This window comes from Pagrus pagrus (genome assembly GCF_965226575.1).
Source record: "Pagrus pagrus genome assembly, chromosome: 22".
Taxonomy (NCBI): domain Eukaryota; kingdom Metazoa; phylum Chordata; class Actinopteri; order Spariformes; family Sparidae; genus Pagrus; species Pagrus pagrus.
In genome coordinates, this window is record NC_140204.1 from 3282201 (window position 1) to 3301068 (window position 18868).

The 18868-nt window shown below is 41.2% G+C and overlaps 2 protein-coding genes and 1 long non-coding RNA gene across 5 annotated transcripts; 1 reads left to right on the forward strand and 2 right to left on the reverse strand.

Moving 5' to 3' along the window:
- Window positions 1-741: 741 nt before the first annotated feature.
- LOC311251154 (uncharacterized protein) lies at window positions 742-9144 on the reverse strand. 3 transcript variants are annotated; one of them, XM_084343482.1, is made up of 7 exons: window positions 8784-9144; window positions 4935-5288; window positions 4727-4834; window positions 4211-4528; window positions 2378-2695; window positions 1596-1931; window positions 742-1492 (listed from the first exon to the last, which is right to left on the reverse strand). In XM_084343482.1, exons 1-7 carry the CDS (start codon window positions 8812-8814, stop codon window positions 1374-1376), a joined length of 1584 nt encoding a protein of 527 aa, XP_084199608.1. In that variant the 5' UTR covers window positions 8815-9144; the 3' UTR covers window positions 742-1373. The 3 variants fall into 3 exon arrangements, with proteins under 3 accessions (XP_084199608.1, XP_084199607.1, XP_084199609.1); XM_084343481.1 differs by having other exon boundaries at window positions 1578-1931; XM_084343483.1 differs by lacking the exon at window positions 8784-9144 and adding an exon at window positions 6124-6159 and having other exon boundaries at window positions 1578-1931.
- Window positions 9145-9826: 682 nt separating this feature from the next.
- LOC311251170 lies at window positions 9827-12087 on the reverse strand. The gene is made up of 3 exons (XR_014621365.1): window positions 11938-12087; window positions 11005-11119; window positions 9827-9901 (listed from the first exon to the last, which is right to left on the reverse strand). It is a non-coding gene; the product is annotated as an uncharacterized lncRNA (long non-coding RNA).
- Window positions 12088-12195: 108 nt separating this feature from the next.
- On the forward strand, window positions 12196-17619 carry ppm1ka (protein phosphatase, Mg2+/Mn2+ dependent 1Ka). Its single transcript, XM_084343492.1, has 9 exons — window positions 12196-12336; window positions 13919-14082; window positions 14173-14349; window positions 14432-14604; window positions 14696-14796; window positions 14929-15094; window positions 15811-15955; window positions 16045-16179; window positions 16844-17619. The coding sequence occupies exons 2-9, from the start codon at window positions 13972-13974 to the stop codon at window positions 16973-16975; spliced, it is 1140 nt and encodes a 379-aa protein (XP_084199618.1). The 5' UTR covers window positions 12196-12336; window positions 13919-13971; the 3' UTR covers window positions 16976-17619.
- Window positions 17620-18868: the final 1249 nt, after the last annotated feature.

The window sequence follows — 18868 nt, forward strand, 5'->3', positions numbered from 1 at the left end:
GGATTTATTTATCCTGAGGGATGCCGCCAATACTGTTTTGATATGGTGAATGGAGTTAATAATGATTGTAAATGTTTTCAATAAATTCATCTTTTATTTTTCTGTTGAATGAGGGCTTGGAAATTGTAAATTAAATGTTTATGTATTTAATGTAATCTTTCTTTTTCTTTCTGTATTTCTCTTTCATAATTTTCACTGTGCTACAGTCGATAATAAAATTCAAGCACCCGTTGAATCTCTCCGCCTCATTTATTGACGCCAAGGGTCCGCTACAACAGGGCTGCCACAGTAGCACCGTGACACTCACAAAGTAGCAGTAGACACACAGCACTGACAACAGAGAGGATACAATGAGTTTGCAGCTGTTGACAGTGTTTTAGTATAAAATGTAATAAATGATGCGGTCACACACTTACAGACTGAAACGTGTCTCATCCTGCTGAAGTCTCGTCTTTCTTCTGTCACACTGATGAATATCAAAGATTTGAGCGCTGCTGGAACTTTAATGTTTGTTTTCTGGTCGTCGCCCTGAAACGCTCTCAGTGGATCATGTGGCTTCACTCCGAGCTCTGTGATTGGTCAACTAGTAGTGGTTCATTGATTTTTGGTTCTGGTGATCAAAGGTGAAGCTTTTTTTTAAATAAACAAGAGAATATGCATTTCAGAGTGTGTTTTCTTTCACCTCATTTTGTCCATGTCAGTTATGTTATGTTGGTAAAACAAACTAAAAGTCAAAACTCCTGTTGTTATTCTGTTTTATTAGTTATTGTTGACATTTTCCATGAAATCATAAATCTGAGCGATATGTAACGTAACTCTTACTTCAGTCATCACACAGGTATAAAATAAGCCTGCCAACATCTGTTTGAGACCGTTTGTTCAAACAGATGTTGACTTGATTTTAAAGGATGTTAAAGTTCATTTTCTGGACATCAACAGTGATAAAGACAATGTTATTCTGGTTTGTTGTTCTAAACAGGGTCGATTAAGGTAGAAAACTGTGTGAGTGCTTTAGAAAACATGTTGAAGCAACTGATAAAAACTGGAATATAGTGAGTGTGACAATAAAACACAAACAGATTCAAAGTGTCAGGTGTCTCCTTCAAAGTGAGACCTCTGCCCGAGCTCACAGGATCTAAACAACAAGTGGCCTTCAGGGACACTGAAGGTCTAAAAAGAAACAAGAACATGTTTCAGTCCAAATCACAGAGCTGATCAACATGTGACATCACACACAGATGATCAATAGTGACCAATAGTGATTATATAGAAGGAGTCAGAGTGAAGAAGAAGCTGATAAAGCTTCATGTTGTCATCCACCGTCCATCAGCTCCTTCACCTCCATTGTCTCTCTGATCCAAAGTCACATCAGATCAATAGTCAGAGCTACAATCAGACCAATCAGACGAATCATCCACCATCAGAGGATGAGTACGAGTTGAGCTGCTTCTGTTCCTGATGTTGATTGTTTCATCTGTGATCTGAATTCTCCCTGCAGAGGAGACAGAGGACAGTTGGACAGAGACAAACAACCAGCCAGAGACAAACAACCAGAGACAAACACAAATACCTCTGACCTGTATCTTCATACTGACCTTTGACTTTAAGCAGTACTGTTTTCACTCTCACGATGTCTCTGTCTGTGTTGGAGACGATGCACCAGTATGTCCCAGTGTCTGTGTGTTTGGGGTTTTTCAGGGTCAGACTTAAGTCTCCAGTTTCCAGCAGGTCTTTGTTCATCTCTGTCCGGTCCCTATAAAACTCGTTCTGTTCTCCAGGCTGGTCAGAGCTGTTCTGATACACCTGGACCGTCATTGTGCGATTGTAATCATTTCGTGTCCACTCCACTTTAACATCATCAGGCAGATGAATCATGGCTTTGAAGGGCAGCTGGACAGACTCCGCCCCCTCCTCCACCTCCACCTGACAGACTGAGAGGACGACAAGTCACAACATCAGCTGTACAGACAGCAGAAGCAGGTTTTAATAACTTTATTGAATTATTACAACATTGTACAGAAACCTGATGTTGTGCTTCACAGTAATGTTTCATCTGGGGACATTTACATGTGTTGATGTTTTTAAGTAATAAGTCTATCAGGGTCACTTTGAACCTTATTTTATTTTGTCTTTGGGGGAAGAGAACCCATCAAATGTTCTCTGACTGATTTTTACAGATGCTGATTTGTTAACATAAAACCTGCAGCATACAAATTAGTTTTTAATAAACAATTAAAAGTTTCTGACAAACATGTTTCACTCAGAGGTCGAGTCCTCCATGTTTTTTGTTTAGATACTAAAACACTTACAGGATCAGGAAAGGTGGCTTTGGTTCAATATAAAAGTCCTTTATGGATGACAGTTTTGCAGTACTCACCTTTGACCCGGAGCTTCACTTGTTTCCTCATCAGGATCTTCCTCTCCTTGTTGTAGATGGTGCAGGTGTAGGTGTCTCTGTCTCTGCCTGTGAGGTATTTCAGGGTCAGACTGAAGTCACTCAGCGAGGTCCTCTTCATCTCTGTTCGGCCTCTGTAAAGATCATCCTGCTCGTCAGTCAGAAGGCCATTCTGATACACGTGGACCTTCCTGTTGTAACTGTCCGTCCACTCGGCTGTGACGTCCTCAGGCAGGAGAACTGTGGTTTTGAAGGGCAGCTGGACAGACTCCGCCCCTGAATCCACCTCCACCTGACAGTCTGAGAGGACAACAAGTCACAACATCAGCTGTACAGACAGCAGAAGCAGGTTTTAAAGTTTTTCTCAATTGCTAAAACACAATTTCTGAAACCTTGTTCCATTTTCTGAAAACATTAAACACAAAATCTCAGCTTCAAGCACTATTTACAAAACCTCTGACTCCTCGTGCAAAATGAAACTTTCGCCTCAAAACAGATTTACCTGTGCTCAAAACCAAACACTGCTCTCACATCATAAACAAAGCGATCAAAATGATTTACACTATCAAGCAGTCAGTAAACAATACACCAAAAAATAGAAAACACGTTGTTCAAAACATATAGTTCTCAGGGAGAAGTACATTTTTAATCTAAAAAAATTTCATATTTTTCCGTCATTGTCTTCTGATGAATGAAAACATGTTCTATCATAGTAGCTCAAAATTGATCAGAAATTATACTCTGCTTTGCTCTTTGCAATTTTTTTTGTTCTTCCTCCTCCTTGTACCCGTTTTTACAGTACTGTACCCTGCATCTCACAAACGTGTCCTTTGTATCTGTGATACTGTAATTCTTGTTTTTTGTTGATATGAACCTGCAACCAGTCAAAATCTATTGAGCAGTCAGTACTGTAAACACATGGAAAGCACAATGTTCAGGGCCAGACAATTTGTTTCTTCCATCCTTTCTTAGACTTTCTCCATCTTCAACAATCTGTTTGCTCTCTGAACTGGCTTATATTGGTTGTGTCACATGATTTGAAACAAGTGAAATCAATTTTGAGTGGTTGTGTTTAATCAATGACATGTGTTCTCTTTTTGTATTTGATTGTTGCCACTTGTGTTTACCAGTATGGGTGACATGTGCATTAGAGTGCAGAATGTGTTTTGAGAATGAGAATGTGTTTAGAGTTCTGCTGAAAAGTCTAAGTGAGATCTGCAAATTGTGTTTTACCATGTGAAATGGTTTAAGGTATTGACAACAGACTGCACAATTAGCTAAATGACTTCAGGCAACTGCGAACTTTGTTCAGCCAATGGGTTTTAGTGTTTTAGCAATTGAGAAAAACTGCAATAACTTTATTGAATTATTACAACATTGTACAGAAACCTGATGTTGTGCTTCACAGTAATGTTTCATCTGGTGACATTTACATGTGTTGATGTTTTTAAGTAATAAGTCTATCAGGGTCACTTTGAATCTTATTTTATTTTGTCTTTGGGGGAAGAGAACCCATCAAATGTTCTCTGACTGATTTTTACAGATGGTGATTTGTTAACATAAAACCTGCAGCATACAAATTAGTTTTTAATAAACAATTAAAAGTTTCTGACAAACATGTTTAGAAGGAAACTGCCTGGATTCTGTTCGTTGACAGCATTTTTTTATCAGCCAGGAAGTTTTAAACTGGAGTTTCACTCAGAGGTCGAGTCCTCCATGTTTTTTGTTTAGATACTAAAACACTTACAGGATCAGGAGAGGTGGCTTTGGTTCAATATAAAAGGCCTTTATGGATGACAGTTTTGCAGTACTCACCTTTGACCAGGAGCACCACTCGTTTCCTCATCAGGATGGTCCTCGACCTGCTGTAGATGGTGCAGGTGTAGGTGTCTGTGTCCCAGTCTGTGGGGTATTTCAGGGTCAGACTGAAGTCTCTCAGTGAGTTTCTCTTCATCTCTGTTCGGCCTCTGTAAAGATCATGCTGCTCGTCAGCCAGAGAGCCATTCTGATTCACGTGGACGTTCATGTTTTCACTGTTCGTCCACTCGGCTGTGACGTCCTTAGGGTGGTGAATTATGGTTTTGCAGGGCAGCTGGACAGACTCCGCCCCTGAATCCACCTCCACCTGGTAGACTGAGAGGACAACAAACCACAACATCAGCTGTGAAGACAGGAGCAGGAACTGTGATGGTAACAGGACCTCACCGTCTCATCCTTCTGTTATAATCCCAGAACTAGCTGTCGACACTCTGCCTCAACAATCACGGTCGAGTTACAAGCCTAAAGATGACAACCATTGGCATTCTGGGTAGTGTAGTAGAAGTGACGTACCTGACATGAAATACTGCCGAAAATGCACTAAAAGACTCCCCGAAACAATAAGACCAACAGCCAGGAGAACCAGGAGAGCTGTGGCCCAGGATGGAAATACAAATCGTTCTGTGGGAAACAGAAACATAATGAACATGACCTTTGACCTTTATCTACAGTACTGACCTCGGACCTGTAGCTACAGCTGGTTTCAGGGATTGTGGCTGACCTTTGACCTGCAGCTGTACGTCTGTCACTCTCCGCTCTCTCTTTCTCCCCCATCTGAACCCTCTGACGGTGCAGGTGTAGTTCCCGCTGTCAGAGAGGCGGAGTTTAGTCAGATTGAGGCTCAGGTCTCCACTTTCCAGAGCATCAGCCATCATGGATGTTCGGCCACTGTAAAGCTGGTTTTGGTCTCCAAGCTCATCACCTTCCTGCTGACGCTTGTGGACGGTTGTAGGATGGAGATCCAAGCGACTCCACACCACTGAGGGGGCGTCCATGTCAAAGGTGTGAAACTCACAGGGCAGCAGGACAAACTCCTCCCCCTCATACAGCTCCACAGCTGAGGCATGCTGGGAAACTGTGAGGTCACACAGGTAGAGAGGTTAAATTACAGCAGCAGTCTAAGATGTGTGTTGATATCTGAGAACTTATTTACACTTTTACGATCATATCACGTCACACTATCAAACAGTCTTGTTAGCTAGGAAGAGGTTGAATGCTAACGCTAGCTGTTGTCTAACGGGAACTAAAGGCTCATCAACTATGTTCATTTATGTTGAAATATGGCCTGATGTCCCTCTGCAGGTTCACTGATAACCATTTGTCAGATTCCTTTATACATTATACATTATATTACATTATATATACATTTATACAAGTTGCAAACTAGAACACATCTGTACGAAGAAGCTGAAACTTCCCACCTCGACTGTGATGTCAGAAGAAAATGGTTTAATCAGAGGACTCTCCTTCATTGAGATTTTGGATATTGACACATTTTATCCTTAAAAAGTTTATTATCTGTACAGAATACTATGAGTACTTGCTCAACCTGATAAAATACTGCTTTATCTGACCTGTTATTACGTTCAAATCTTTTCCAGCTCGTCTAGGTCGCTCTTCATGCACAGCAACTAACAGTTACAACCTAATACCATATTACAGATTACATGTGAGTCAAACAATCTATATGTAACATGTGAGTTAATATAAAGGCTCTAACCATCAGGGGCGTAGCAAGCTTTTCAAAAGTGTGGGGGATGGATGTGATGTGTCTTTCCAGTTAAGAGAACTTGTTCCAGATGCTTTAACATTTGTATTCCCTCCTGCTCAAATCTTTCTCTAAGCTGCATGTCAACAACATCTCATTTGTAGAATTCAGTCCTGTAGTAGTCAGAAGGGGACGCATGTACCTGTGCAGGTGCACTACCTGTGAAGCGCTGAGGTGGGATACGGACACGAGGAGAGGCAAGAGGAGTGAGATGGAGTGTCTCACACATCCTTGTTGCCTCTCATTTACACATTCACACACATAGGAATATATCTGGGAAACAGACAGGAACCAAAAACAACGTCTGTAACGTTCTCTGATGATTATAAACGTTAACTTCTCCTTACATGTTCAGTAAACAGGGAGGCACCAAACCCACGTATGTGTTTTTCTAATGTTTTTATGAGTCTTTACAGTCATACACATATATACATATGTTCTTCAATGTGCCTCCTTGTACATTCAGCTGTATAGATACAAGTATGCATATATGTTCTTCAGTGACCTGCTCTATGTAAACGCCAGACAGCCAATTGCAGTGTCTTATTTTTTTATTTTTGATTCGCAGACTTTGTTACTTTTTTGTCTCCATGATTGTCATTTTTAGTCGTTAAAATCACTGGATATAAAAAACATTCATCAAAATCAGTTAAATGTAAAATGTAAACGTCAGTGCTTTTTATTCCCACAGACATCACATTTACATGTCAGGATCTGGTTATTATAGACACAGATTCAATATTTATCATCACAGTAACAGAGTTACATACATTGGCAGCTGTAAACTAATAAAAACATTAGAAAAATACATACGTGGGTTTGGTGCCTACCTGTTTACTGAACATATAAGGAGAAGTTAACGTTTATAATGATCAGAGGACGTTACACACGTTGTTTTTGGTTCCTGCCTGTTTCCTGAATATATTCATATGTGTGTGAATGTGTAAATGAGAGACATTAACTTACAGCACTTTGTAGAAGGAGCTTTATAAAGTTCACTCCATGACTTCGACGTACGATTCAGCGCTCAGTGAAGCGTCTATGTAGGCTATATCTATGTATATCTATGGCTAGTTCCCGCCTCCTCAGCATGAGCTGAACGGTAAATCTAACACAGCAAGAGAGGCGGGACTTGAGGCAGAACAGCCAATCATCAGCCATTCACACTGAAAGCCGGTGTCATGTTTGAAGCAACAACAGGAGAGGGAGGGGGAGAGGAGGCCTCCGCAGCGCAGACAGAGAGCGGCCAGAGAAACTGAGCGACTGCAGAAGAAGTGTGGCTGTTGAACCCTCTAACCGGGAAAAGTGTGGGTGTTAAAACACGCGTCTACATGCGTCTACAAGGTGCAACACCAAAAGAAAGACTACAAAAAATATTCAATAACTTCACTAATATTGACTGTAGTGTCACCAAAATCACTCCACACATCAATGGTCTCCTGCTGGTTATACTACAACTGTTAGTTTGGACAAATGTGCTTCTGCATAGTTTTGGGGAATTTTCTATTCTTGATAGAGATCTTAAATATTTCTGTCCTTACTGATAAATCTAGTCACAAATTTTCTTTTTGTTCTTCATGTTCTTGTGGATTTATTCATTAATAATGTACAGTAAGATAGCCATATTCATTTTAAAATTTTCATATAATTTGACTGTATCATAACTAATCAAAAGGTTGTTTCACAGTCTCGGTTCATGGCTTAAAGGATAACTACCGTTTTTTACAACCTGGACCTTATTTCCAGCAAAATATATGGTCATTTACTCACCCAGATAACTTTGGTGTCATTTGGCGTCGTTCGGACGAAATTAGATCCAGTGTAGCGGCGATATATCCATATAATGCGAGTAACGGGGCACCGACACACAGCCTCTATATAACACATTATCTGCCACGAAACTAGTTCATTTCATCAATATTTTGTTATGAAATGCTAGCGCTATTAGCCTCTGAGTCCGGGCTCGTCTGTTGTGAACATCTGGGGTCTGTAGGTTGAGCTACTACCTCTGACCTGGAACATGTCGTCTCTGAGCTGCGCGCACCCGCGACAGCCCAGCTTGTTTACCTGTAGCTGCTACTGCTAGTTTGACCCCGGATGTTGATAACAGACGAGCCCGGACTCAGAGGCTAATAGCGCTAGCATTTCATAACAAAATATTGATGAAATGAACTAGTTTCGTGGCAGATAATGTGTTATATAGAGGCTGTGTGTCGATGCCCCGTTACTCGCATTATATGGATATATCGCCGCTACACTGGATCTAATTTTGTCCGAACGACGCCGAATGACACCAAAGTTATCTGGGTGAGTAAATGACCATATCTTTTGCTGGGAATAAGGTCCAGGTTGTAAAAAACGGTAGTTATCCTTTAAGGCCACTGTTTCCAGTGACAGAATGTCATTGCACAGATGTTTTGTTTTTTGGCTGTGTGAATTTAAAATCTAGGCCTTTATAAGGGGATACATATATCTATATATATGTATATGTGTATATATATATATATATATATATATATATATATACACGTATATACACACGTATGTGTGTGTGTGTGTGTTGCACTTTGTAGACGGTCCCTGCGGCCTCGTCTCACAGACGGCTGGCCATAGAGACCACTGCTATCTGTCCAGCCCGCTCGTTTTGATGAAAATACGGCTGTAGCTCGTTGTCTACCTTACTTTGGTAGTTAAAAGTCGTCGTTTGTGTTTTAACAATATTTGCTTATGAGTTATTGATCCGGGAAGTTCGAATCTGTGAATGAGGTGTTGATCAGATCAGAAAGAGGAAGTTTATCTTACCGTGCACGAGGATCACAAACACCACAAACATCTCATCCTCCAGGAAAAAAAATAAAAACTTAGAACCGCAAAGTCCTCTTCAATCTGCGTCGCACTAAACACTGTTCAGTTTAAAGCAGTCAACACTTTCCTCCTCCTGATGATCCACTGACACAGTGACAAAACTTTAGTTTCACTTTCGTCTGTAGACCCGCAGCTCTGGGCCCCTTGTGTTTTTGCAACAGTGCCCCCTACAGGGAGGAGTATGTGCCTCCAGTACCGGAGGCTGCAGGTTCAGGACCGCACCGCGACAGCGCCACCTATCGAACTGGATGACAGCAAAACACTACTTCCTGTCTAACTATGGTATTAAAGGTTTATTCCGCCCAAAACAATTCTGATTCATGATATTATGCCAATATCATTAAAAGGTCTAACTATAATATTAAAGGTTCATTCCACCCAGTTGCTAGAATAATTGTGGTTCATTATTAAAGGTTTATTCCACCCAAATGCCAAAACAATTCTGATTCATATTATCCCATTATCATCAAAATATGCTTAAACCTCTAAAACATACCAGAATAATTTTACCTTACATTTTGTTCAGAAACATAGGACACAACTTTTGTGAACATCCTTTTTATTAAAACAAACAAAAGTTTTGATGCATGTCACACTTTCTCGTCAAACTCCCCGCCTGGTAGAAACCCTACAGGCCTCTACGACTCCCGAGGGAGTAAAAGATAGCGAGATGCAAGAAAACAGAGCAGAAATAACATGTATTTACATGTAATTGACATATTCGAACCACAGATTGTGAAGTAGGAAACAGCCCTACATACCAATTGAATGGTTTCCCTTCTTTCTTTAATTGTCGATCTATCCCTCTATTGAACTCCTCCACTTCAATGAAATAGTAAATGGACAACATAATCACTGCTGGGTTAACAGAAATATTGGAAACACTTAAGGCACATTAATTAACATAACTACTTCTTAATAAAGGTATTAATATTATCAAACAGTTGATAAAGATTTGTGTTAAAAAATTACATTCTTACCTCTGATGATAAAGCTGACCAGTGAGGAAGACCTGCTCAGCCTCCTGCAAGGACAGACAGGCCATATATGATGTCCTTCCAAAAGAGAATGGTTACTTTAAAAATATATATAATTTAAATACACCATTATACCAGTGCTGAACAGCAAGCCATTATACACGGGTCCATACACAAGTAGCACCATTGTAGCTGTTTATTTAGGCTTTGAAAGTGCAGGAACACACACAAATACATTACATGGTTAGACCTACCTCTGGAAACAGAACACCTAAGATGAACTGGACTTCATCCGTGAAGCCCAGTTGTTTTGGTGTTCTGTGCAAAACTGCGATCAAAAAGGCAAAAAGGGCGTCCTGCTGTTCCTCACTGTCAAGGTAATCACCTGTGCAGCTAATTGTTTTGCTTGCCTTTATATTGTCTGACCTGCTTTGTGATTTTAAGAAATGCCTGAAGAAGATCAGTGAGGTCGAAACGTTGCACTTGTACTTGCCATTAAAGTTACTTGGAGCTTTTAAACAGTGTGCGGACATTTCCTTTTTTTGCTTTTGGGTCTTTATTGATCCAGCACCTGTATTAGTTTTTTTTGGATGTGCACACCCACCCTGTTTTGTCTTTTGATCTTACCTGGATGACCTTAATTTCTGTCCACAAAATCTCTAAATACAGTAGAGAGTAACATAGACTAAATGTAAATACTGATCTAAACATACATGATATGTAATATGATATATAATAATACATGTTAACATACATGATATATAGGCCTAATACATAATTTACTTTCGTGTGTATGTCTCAATTTCAGAAAATGTAAACAGTTCCATGCTTTTCTAAAAACGTAACGTTAAGCCTATAGGTGTTTTTCTCATGTCGTCCACTTAATTGCTTTAATCATTTTTTTATTTCTAATTTCATGTACATGCTATAAGTATTCGTCATCACACTTCAGTTTCATTAAACAAAAGGTATGGTCAAACAGTTCATTTCCAACAAGCTAGCATTAGCTACCTTTTAGCTTAACCTAGATGAATATTTGACGTGCCTTTCAGACGCATGGTAAATAGAGTCATATCATATTAAACGTATCACATTAAAACGTACATTTCGCTGTCAAATTCAAGTCAAAAGAGTATTTTTATGACATTAAACAAATAATGTGATTCATGTTCAATACTCACACTCCGATCCTGTTCCAGTTTGGTGTCGTAATGAAAACGGGGCGCTGTCAAAAACATGAGGGGCCCAGAACTGCGGGTCTGAATCTGCAGCCTCCGGGTCTGCAGAGATACCCTCCTAAGCAACAGGCCGAGCAGGTTTTTACAGTTTGATTGTGAATGTCAGAATGGTTTGAGTTATAAAGACTGTCGCTGGAAAAACAATTGTCAGTTTTAGCTAGTTAACAATAGCTTGTTATGCCAACATATAAAACACCACCTAATACTCTGTACTGATGCTGTTTGATGGAAAACTAAATTTGACAAATGTGGAAAGAGAAACTGATTTATAAAACATACAAAACACATACAGTAATTCCATACTTTCCTAAAAGTCGTTTGCGACTAATGTTTCCATAAATTAAAAAAATGTTCATCACTTGTAACTCATCTCCATATACATACATACATACATATATATACATAGTAAGTATAGATAGATAGATAGAAGATTTACAAATAAAACTACTTCACTCCTGATGTCTTCTATGTGGATCAATTCAGGAATTAGCTAATTAGCCACTAGGTGGAGCTGCTCACTTGTACATGGATCAAAGTGGCTCCATTCAGAACTTAATAAAGAAGTGGAATGGCCCTTAGTTTAGTTTTATTACATTTTTAAATGAAAAACTCGGGTTAATATTTAACTCTGGTAATTCTTATAAACGTTGAATTAAGGATTAGGAATAGCTGTAATATACATAATGTATTTATATTAGTATTAGATGCTCAAAAAACCTTTTAATTACAGATACTTCCTACTTAACTATTATTTTTTGGAATAGATACAAGATAGAATTAATATGTAGCCCGTTAGCATAAGTGACATTTTTGCTACGTCATACCACTTTTATTTACTTATAATGACAATTTAAATGTAAGAAACAGGAGACTTACCTCACTAGAGTCACTACTAATAGGTCACTGCCATCACTGTTACTGTAGTTTGTTTAAATTAAAAAAATAAGACGTGAATAAATGTAGAAAGAAGAAGAAGAAGAAGAAGAAGAAGGAGGAGGAGGAGGAGGAGGAGGAGAGAGAGAGACTCTTCCGGTTCTGGCTTGGCGCCAAAAACACTCGCACCCTCTTGGCGCTGTTCGGCGATGACGTCAGGACTTCTCAGATTCTGATTGGACGGCTGTGGCTCCGCTTTAAATGCCCTCGAGCCGAGCCCCCCGGTCTCAACAGTCACAGCGCGAGGGCGAGTGACGGCTCGAGGCAGCTGCTGGACACCTGTTGCCACGGAAACAGCCCAGGCGGGAACATCAGCATTAAAAGAAGGCAAACCTCAAGAAGGTGAGCTTTTATCCGCCATTTTGTCTCTGATGTCCTGTTAACTGGTCTGTTTGCAGAGATTTCTGCATTGATGGCAGCCTCACAGTTTAAAGTCACCTCATGACTGTTAATTACAACATGCAGAGTATCATTCATCAAGTAAAAGTAGAAATAGAGACTGAAGAAAGTCCTGCATGGAAACTGTCAAGTACAAGCATGTATATGCAAAATGTAGTTAAAGTACAGCATCTAAAGTAAAACTGCTCATTTAGCTAAAAACAAATAAAAATGAACAGTGTGGGTGTTGGATGATGCATGTGAGCCATAAGAAGCATTCATTGTTGGTGGAGGTGGAGCTCATATGAACTATTTATATACATTCAGGTAGTTTAATATTATTAATCTCGCAAAACCTGATGCATCACAATCCTGTTTGTAAAATTGCGGTTCTGGTTCAGATTCTGTAAATCTGTTAAGGTCAGTTTGCACTGAAGCAACAGCCCTTATATATATTCTGCAGGATGTTTTGGGTCTGAATAACATTTATTTATATATTTGGTTTAATGCCATTCAATGGGACTTTTTACAATATATATGATTACACATTTAAAAACATGTTTTTGTGTTACTCTGAACTTGTACTGGTGTGTGTGTGTGTGTGTGTGTGTGTGTGTGTGTGTGTGTGTGCGTGCGTGTGTGTGTGTGTGCACCCAAACACGCATGTGCATTGTTTTGTCAACAACAAGTGGGTCACATGTGTTTCAGTATGGATGCACTGTTCTGGTCTGTAGAGGTCATATAAACTGATAAAGTCTCTGATGTGTGTTTCTGGACAGGAGGACGTCAGTTTGTTTTGTTTAGTAGATATTTTTTGTGCCCACGTCTGATAGTGCAGGTGAAGACGGACAGGAGGGGAGGGGAGGAGTGCATGTTATTAATAGTGACCAGCTTTATTTACTCTGGCAAACCACTTCACACAGAAGCTTGGCAGAAAACAAACTGTGTCACAGGTAAATGGAGTAAAGGTCTCGAATCAGTGCGATCTACGTGCAGCATTTTTGTGTTGGCTCGTTTCTTTTTCATAACTTAACTGATGCAAATTTCTTGATTCCCCCGTACCCGTCCTTCAAAATAAAAGCTCTCGAACATTACAAACTCAAAAGAAAAAAGTGGTTTAAGTGTTTTTCTGTCAGCAGTTGGAGATAAACTTTCCTTTTCCAGTGCAGTCAGATGCAGTATTTTTGGAGGCTGGTTCAGGTGTACTTGTAATGGATAGGAGACGTCACACGGCTCAATCACAGCAGGAGGTCGAAGGCCATTTGTGGGCTACAAACAGCGGTGAGAGACGAGGTGTGGTAGAGAGGAGAGGCTGGGAGGGATTAAATGACCGATCCTCAGCTGACTTTTCTCTTCCGCGTCACAGTCTGTCTCATCTCACATCTGAAGAAGTCAAATCTCAAAATGTTTCTCCCAAGGCAAACTTCTTCTTCTGTGCCATTAATAACTGGGGTCATTCATCAAGCTAACGTGTCAAACATGTTCTGATTCTAGTTCTTCAGTAATAATCATCAGGTAAATACATTTTATTTCATTTGTGTTTCAGAAACCCTCCGCCGGGTCAGGTGATTCCTCCACAGCTGTTAAAGACAGTCAGTCATGTCGTCTACAGTGCTCTTCAATCTGCTGCGTTGTGGTCGCTCCACCGTCGCCAGACAGACCTTCCTCGCCGCTCGCTCCTCGCCAGAAACCTCCACGGCGTCCGGACAGGTGAGTCTCTCATGTATTTGATGCGTTTGGAAGGTTGGAGCGCTTCAGAAAGCTTCCTCCGGACTTTGTTGATGAATTCACGTCCTGCAGGTGGGCGGGGCATTGTTCGGGGTGGTGGGCGTGCGACAGGCCAGCGGGTCGGTCCGCTTCGACAGCAATGGCGGCGACCGGCCGGTCACCTGGGACTCATTTGGTATTTGGGACAACAGGATAGAAGAACCGATACTGCTGCCCTCCAGTATCAGATATGGGAAACCCATCCCACAGGTAACTGGATGGAAGGAAGGATGAACTGATCTATAAATGTCTGGATGGATGAAATAATGAATGGACCTCCTCCCTGTCTCAGGTCAGTCTGTCCCGGGTCGGCTGTGCATCTGCTTTGGGTCTCAGGAAGCAGAACGAGGACCGCCTCCGTGTCGCTCGTATCCATGACAACCTGCTTTACTTCGCCGTATTCGACGGCCACGCCGGCCCGCACGCTGCAGACTACTGCTACACCTTTATGGAGAAGTTTATCAGGTTGAAACCTCTAAATATTATTCATCAAATGTATTTATCATTACTACTTCACTGTACGACACTGATTGATGTGTCGATTGTCTTTGTGCAGAGATGCTTTGGAGGAGGACGACGATCTGGAGAAAGTTTTAAAGAAAGCCTTTTTAGACGCAGACAAGGCTCTACACACACATCTCAGCTACTTCAACAATGGTGAGACACACAAACACAGAGAGACAGAAGTCGTGTACTTGCTACGTACTTACATATTGAGTATGTAAAGTACTTCAAAGAGTACAAGATACTCTGTACTCACCACCACTCCATCCCTCTCTTCCTCCCCAGCCTCCTTCCTGACCGCCGGCACCACGGCGACGGTTGCTTTGCTACGTGACGGGGTGGAGCTGGTGGTGGGCAGTGCTGGTGACAGCCGGGCGATGCTGTGCAGGAGGGGACGAGCCAGCAAGCTCACCAAAGATCACACACCTGACCGCGAGGACGAGAGACGAAGGTACACCCTGTTGGACTCCTTTTACTACTGTTAATAGTACTGTGACCACTAGAAGAAACACTAAACATCTACAGAGACACTTAACAACCAGGCAGCAGTGGAAATCATTGATGGAGAGTCTGAAGGACTTTTGCATGGTGACCCATTATATTTATATTGTAATATTTTGGGAGTTGGTCAAAAATCACACAAGGTCCAGAACGTAGTGTTAATCCAGAGTGAGCAGCGAGGAGGGAGGCCGGTGGAGCGGCAGGGTTCAGGTTTCCTGCAGCAAATCAAGTTGTATATAAACTCTGCGGTATGTTGGACCGTGGTGGCCAACTGGCAGCGAGCCAGTGCCTTGCTCAACAACTCTCCTGCATACAGTACATGAGGTCCGGTTCATACAGCAGATGAAATGAAAGCAGAGCTGTAGGTTAACAGGGTTGGGTTTCCCTCTAGCATGAAGCAGCTGCTGTTATGTAACAGTGAAATGAGGCTATGTTTAACTCTGGAGATCACCCAAACATATGTCAACGCTTCAGCATCAAGCTCTGACCTACAGACACAGAAAGTCAAAGTCCTTCGCTCTCCTTAAATGTCACTGATGTACCATATAGGTACACTCATCTGAATGTAATAACAAGGATCGTCTCACCACCAGAATGTGGGACAGGAGTCGGACCTGCTGTCTCTCCAACATTAAAGGACGACTGCTCTTCTGTGTTTGATTTCAGGATACAGCAGTTCGGCGGCTATGTGACGTGGAACAGCGTTGGTCAGGCTAACGTTAACGGACGGCTCGCCATGACGCGCAGCATCGGAGACTTCCATCTGAAAAACAGCGGCGTCATCGCTGAGCCGGACACAAAACGAGTCACTGTGAGTCCTGCTGCAGCTTCATCTGACCTCCGACCTTAAATCATTCAGGGAGATGTGGTCGATCCTGACCTCTCTGTCCGTCTCTGCAGGTCCATCATGCCAACGACTCCTTCCTGGCTCTGACCACCGATGGCATCAACTTCCTGCTGAGTGACCAAGAGATCTGTGATGTCATCAGCCAGTGCCAAGACCCCACAGAGGCTGCTGATGTCATCACTCAGCAGGTACCAGAGAAATATCCCTTACTTCTACTGTCACCCTCTGGACAGCTGCTCACTCTGCAGCATGGATGTGTTATTGAACAAACCATGAGCGTCTGATTAAGCAGACTGACAATCATATAACTACAAAGACACACAAATCTACCACAAGGAAACATGAAACATCTAGACAGAGACACAAAACTACTGTAAAGAGACACAAGACTGCCACAAGGAGACTAAAAACAACTACAAACAAAAAGAAAACTGTCACAAAGAGACATGAAATAACTACAGAGACACATATCTACCACAAACAGACATACAACTACCACAAGAAGACAAAAGCAACTACATTGAGACAAGCAACTACTACAAAGACACACAAAACAACTAGAAAGACAGACAAAACTACCAAATTATACACAACACGACTACAGAGACACAAACCTACCACAAACAGACATAAAACTGCCACAAGGAGACAAAAACAATTATGTGAAGACAAGCAACTACTACAAAGATACACAACATGGCTACAAAGACAAAAAAACACCACAAAGAGACATGAAACAACTACAGACACACAAAAAAGGACTACCAGGAGACACAAAACTACAGCAAAGAGACAAATAAGATTGCAGAGACACAAAATGTAAAGTAACGACAGGTAATGTTTGTGTTTAAGGCGCTGCAGTACGGGTCGGAGGACAACTCCACCATCATCGTCGTTCCTTTCGGAGCCTGGGGAAAACACCAGAGCTCCGTCTCCGGCTACAGCATGAGCAGGAACTTCACCTCGAGTGGCAGATGGGCGTAGAGGACACAAACAAACATCTGTAACAGTCAACAAAAGAACTTGAAGGACACAAAAATTTTTCTTCTTTTCCAAACCCAAACATATCTGCAAACCACCCTCAGCCCTGACCTCAGGTTGAGACCCACCACAGTCCACAGTAGTGCTGGCTTTAGGTTTCACTTTACTGTCTCAGTTGAATAGTCAACAGTGTATATAGAGTGTATATTAATATATTGTACATACAGAGAGGTGTGCTGCAGCGTGTGTGTGTCAGTGTCGAGTTTGTTAGTGTTGACGTGTTGTCGTCAGGAGGTTATAAATGTAGTCGTGTCTCAGGTTGAGCTCAGTGTGGATGTGAGTTTCTCCTGAGGGGGTTCAAAGAATTACAGAGAACGAACCAACAAATGATGTTATCATTAGATTAATGTGATTCAGAGTGGCACAGACACAATGATGTTTCTGCACCTGCTATAATATAAAGATGCAACGATACATTTTCTTCTTCCGTAATAGACATAAAGACATGAATGAATTTTCCCCCGGTATGAGCCACTTCGTCCAACATGCAAGTTCGAGTGAAGGAAAGTCTGAAGTCTGTCCGTCTGAAGGGAAACACCGCCGATGACAAACACTTCATAAAGAAATAAAAGACTGAATGAAACCTGCCTCTAACCGCTCCTTGTTTGTTTTCTATTATTCTGTTCTATAATACGGGTGGGACTAAATATTGATAAGGTAATATATTGTATTACTTCCTCTTCCATGATTATTTATCTGCCAGTTTGACTCAAGACTTCATGCGGTGGCTTTTATCAAAGAATGAGGGAAGGAGACACTCGACTCGTCATCCTGATCTTGGCGAGACGGTTTGTCTCTGGAGTCCAGCTTTACATGAAACAAGTTGGTTACGCTTGTTAAGCGTCGTAATGCCTATTTATCACGTGTCAATCGTTTTGAGAGAAATATGTACTGATTTGTTTTGATATTTTCTGTAAATGTGATTTCCACAGACTGAGGACTGCTCTGCTGTGAATAACTACACAAATGCTGCCCTCTGCTGTTTAAGGAGTATTTTGTCTTCTTCACAGAATCACTGTACTGATACCATCGTTATCATGAGACACAAAAGACACACAAAACATCTACAAAGAGACACAAAGTTACTACAGTATTACAAAATGACCACAAGGACACACACGACTACAGAAAGACACAAAACAACTACAGATGGTACAATATGACCACAAAGATACACAAAACGACTACAGACAGACACAAAACGACTACAGATGGTACAATATGACCACAAAGATACACAAAACGACTACAGAAAGACACAAAATGACTACAGAAAGACACAAAACGACTTCGGAAAGACAAAAAACGACTGTGGAAAGACACAAAACGACTTCAGAAAGACACAAAACATCTACAGATGGTACAATATGACCACAAAGATACACAAAACGACTACAGACAGACACAAAACGACTACAGATGGTACAATATGACCACAAAGATACACAAAACGACTACAGAAAGACACAAAACGACTTCAGAAAGACACAAAACATTTACAGAAAGACACAAAACAACTACAAAGAGATCCAAAACGACTACAGGGTTACAAAATGTCCACAAGGACACACACAACTACAAAGAGACAAAAAACAACTTCAGAGATACAATATGACCACACAGAGACACAAAACAACTACAAAGAGACACACAATGACTTCAAAGAGACCTGACTTTGGGGTATTTTATCTTCTGCACTTCACAGAATCACTGTTTCATATACTAACTAGCGTTATCGTGGACGTGTTTTGTGAATACATTTTGCGAGTTCCTGTGTGATTCCCCCTCTGTTCTGTAATGGTTCTGGTTCTGGTTCTGTCCATCAGAACATTAAAG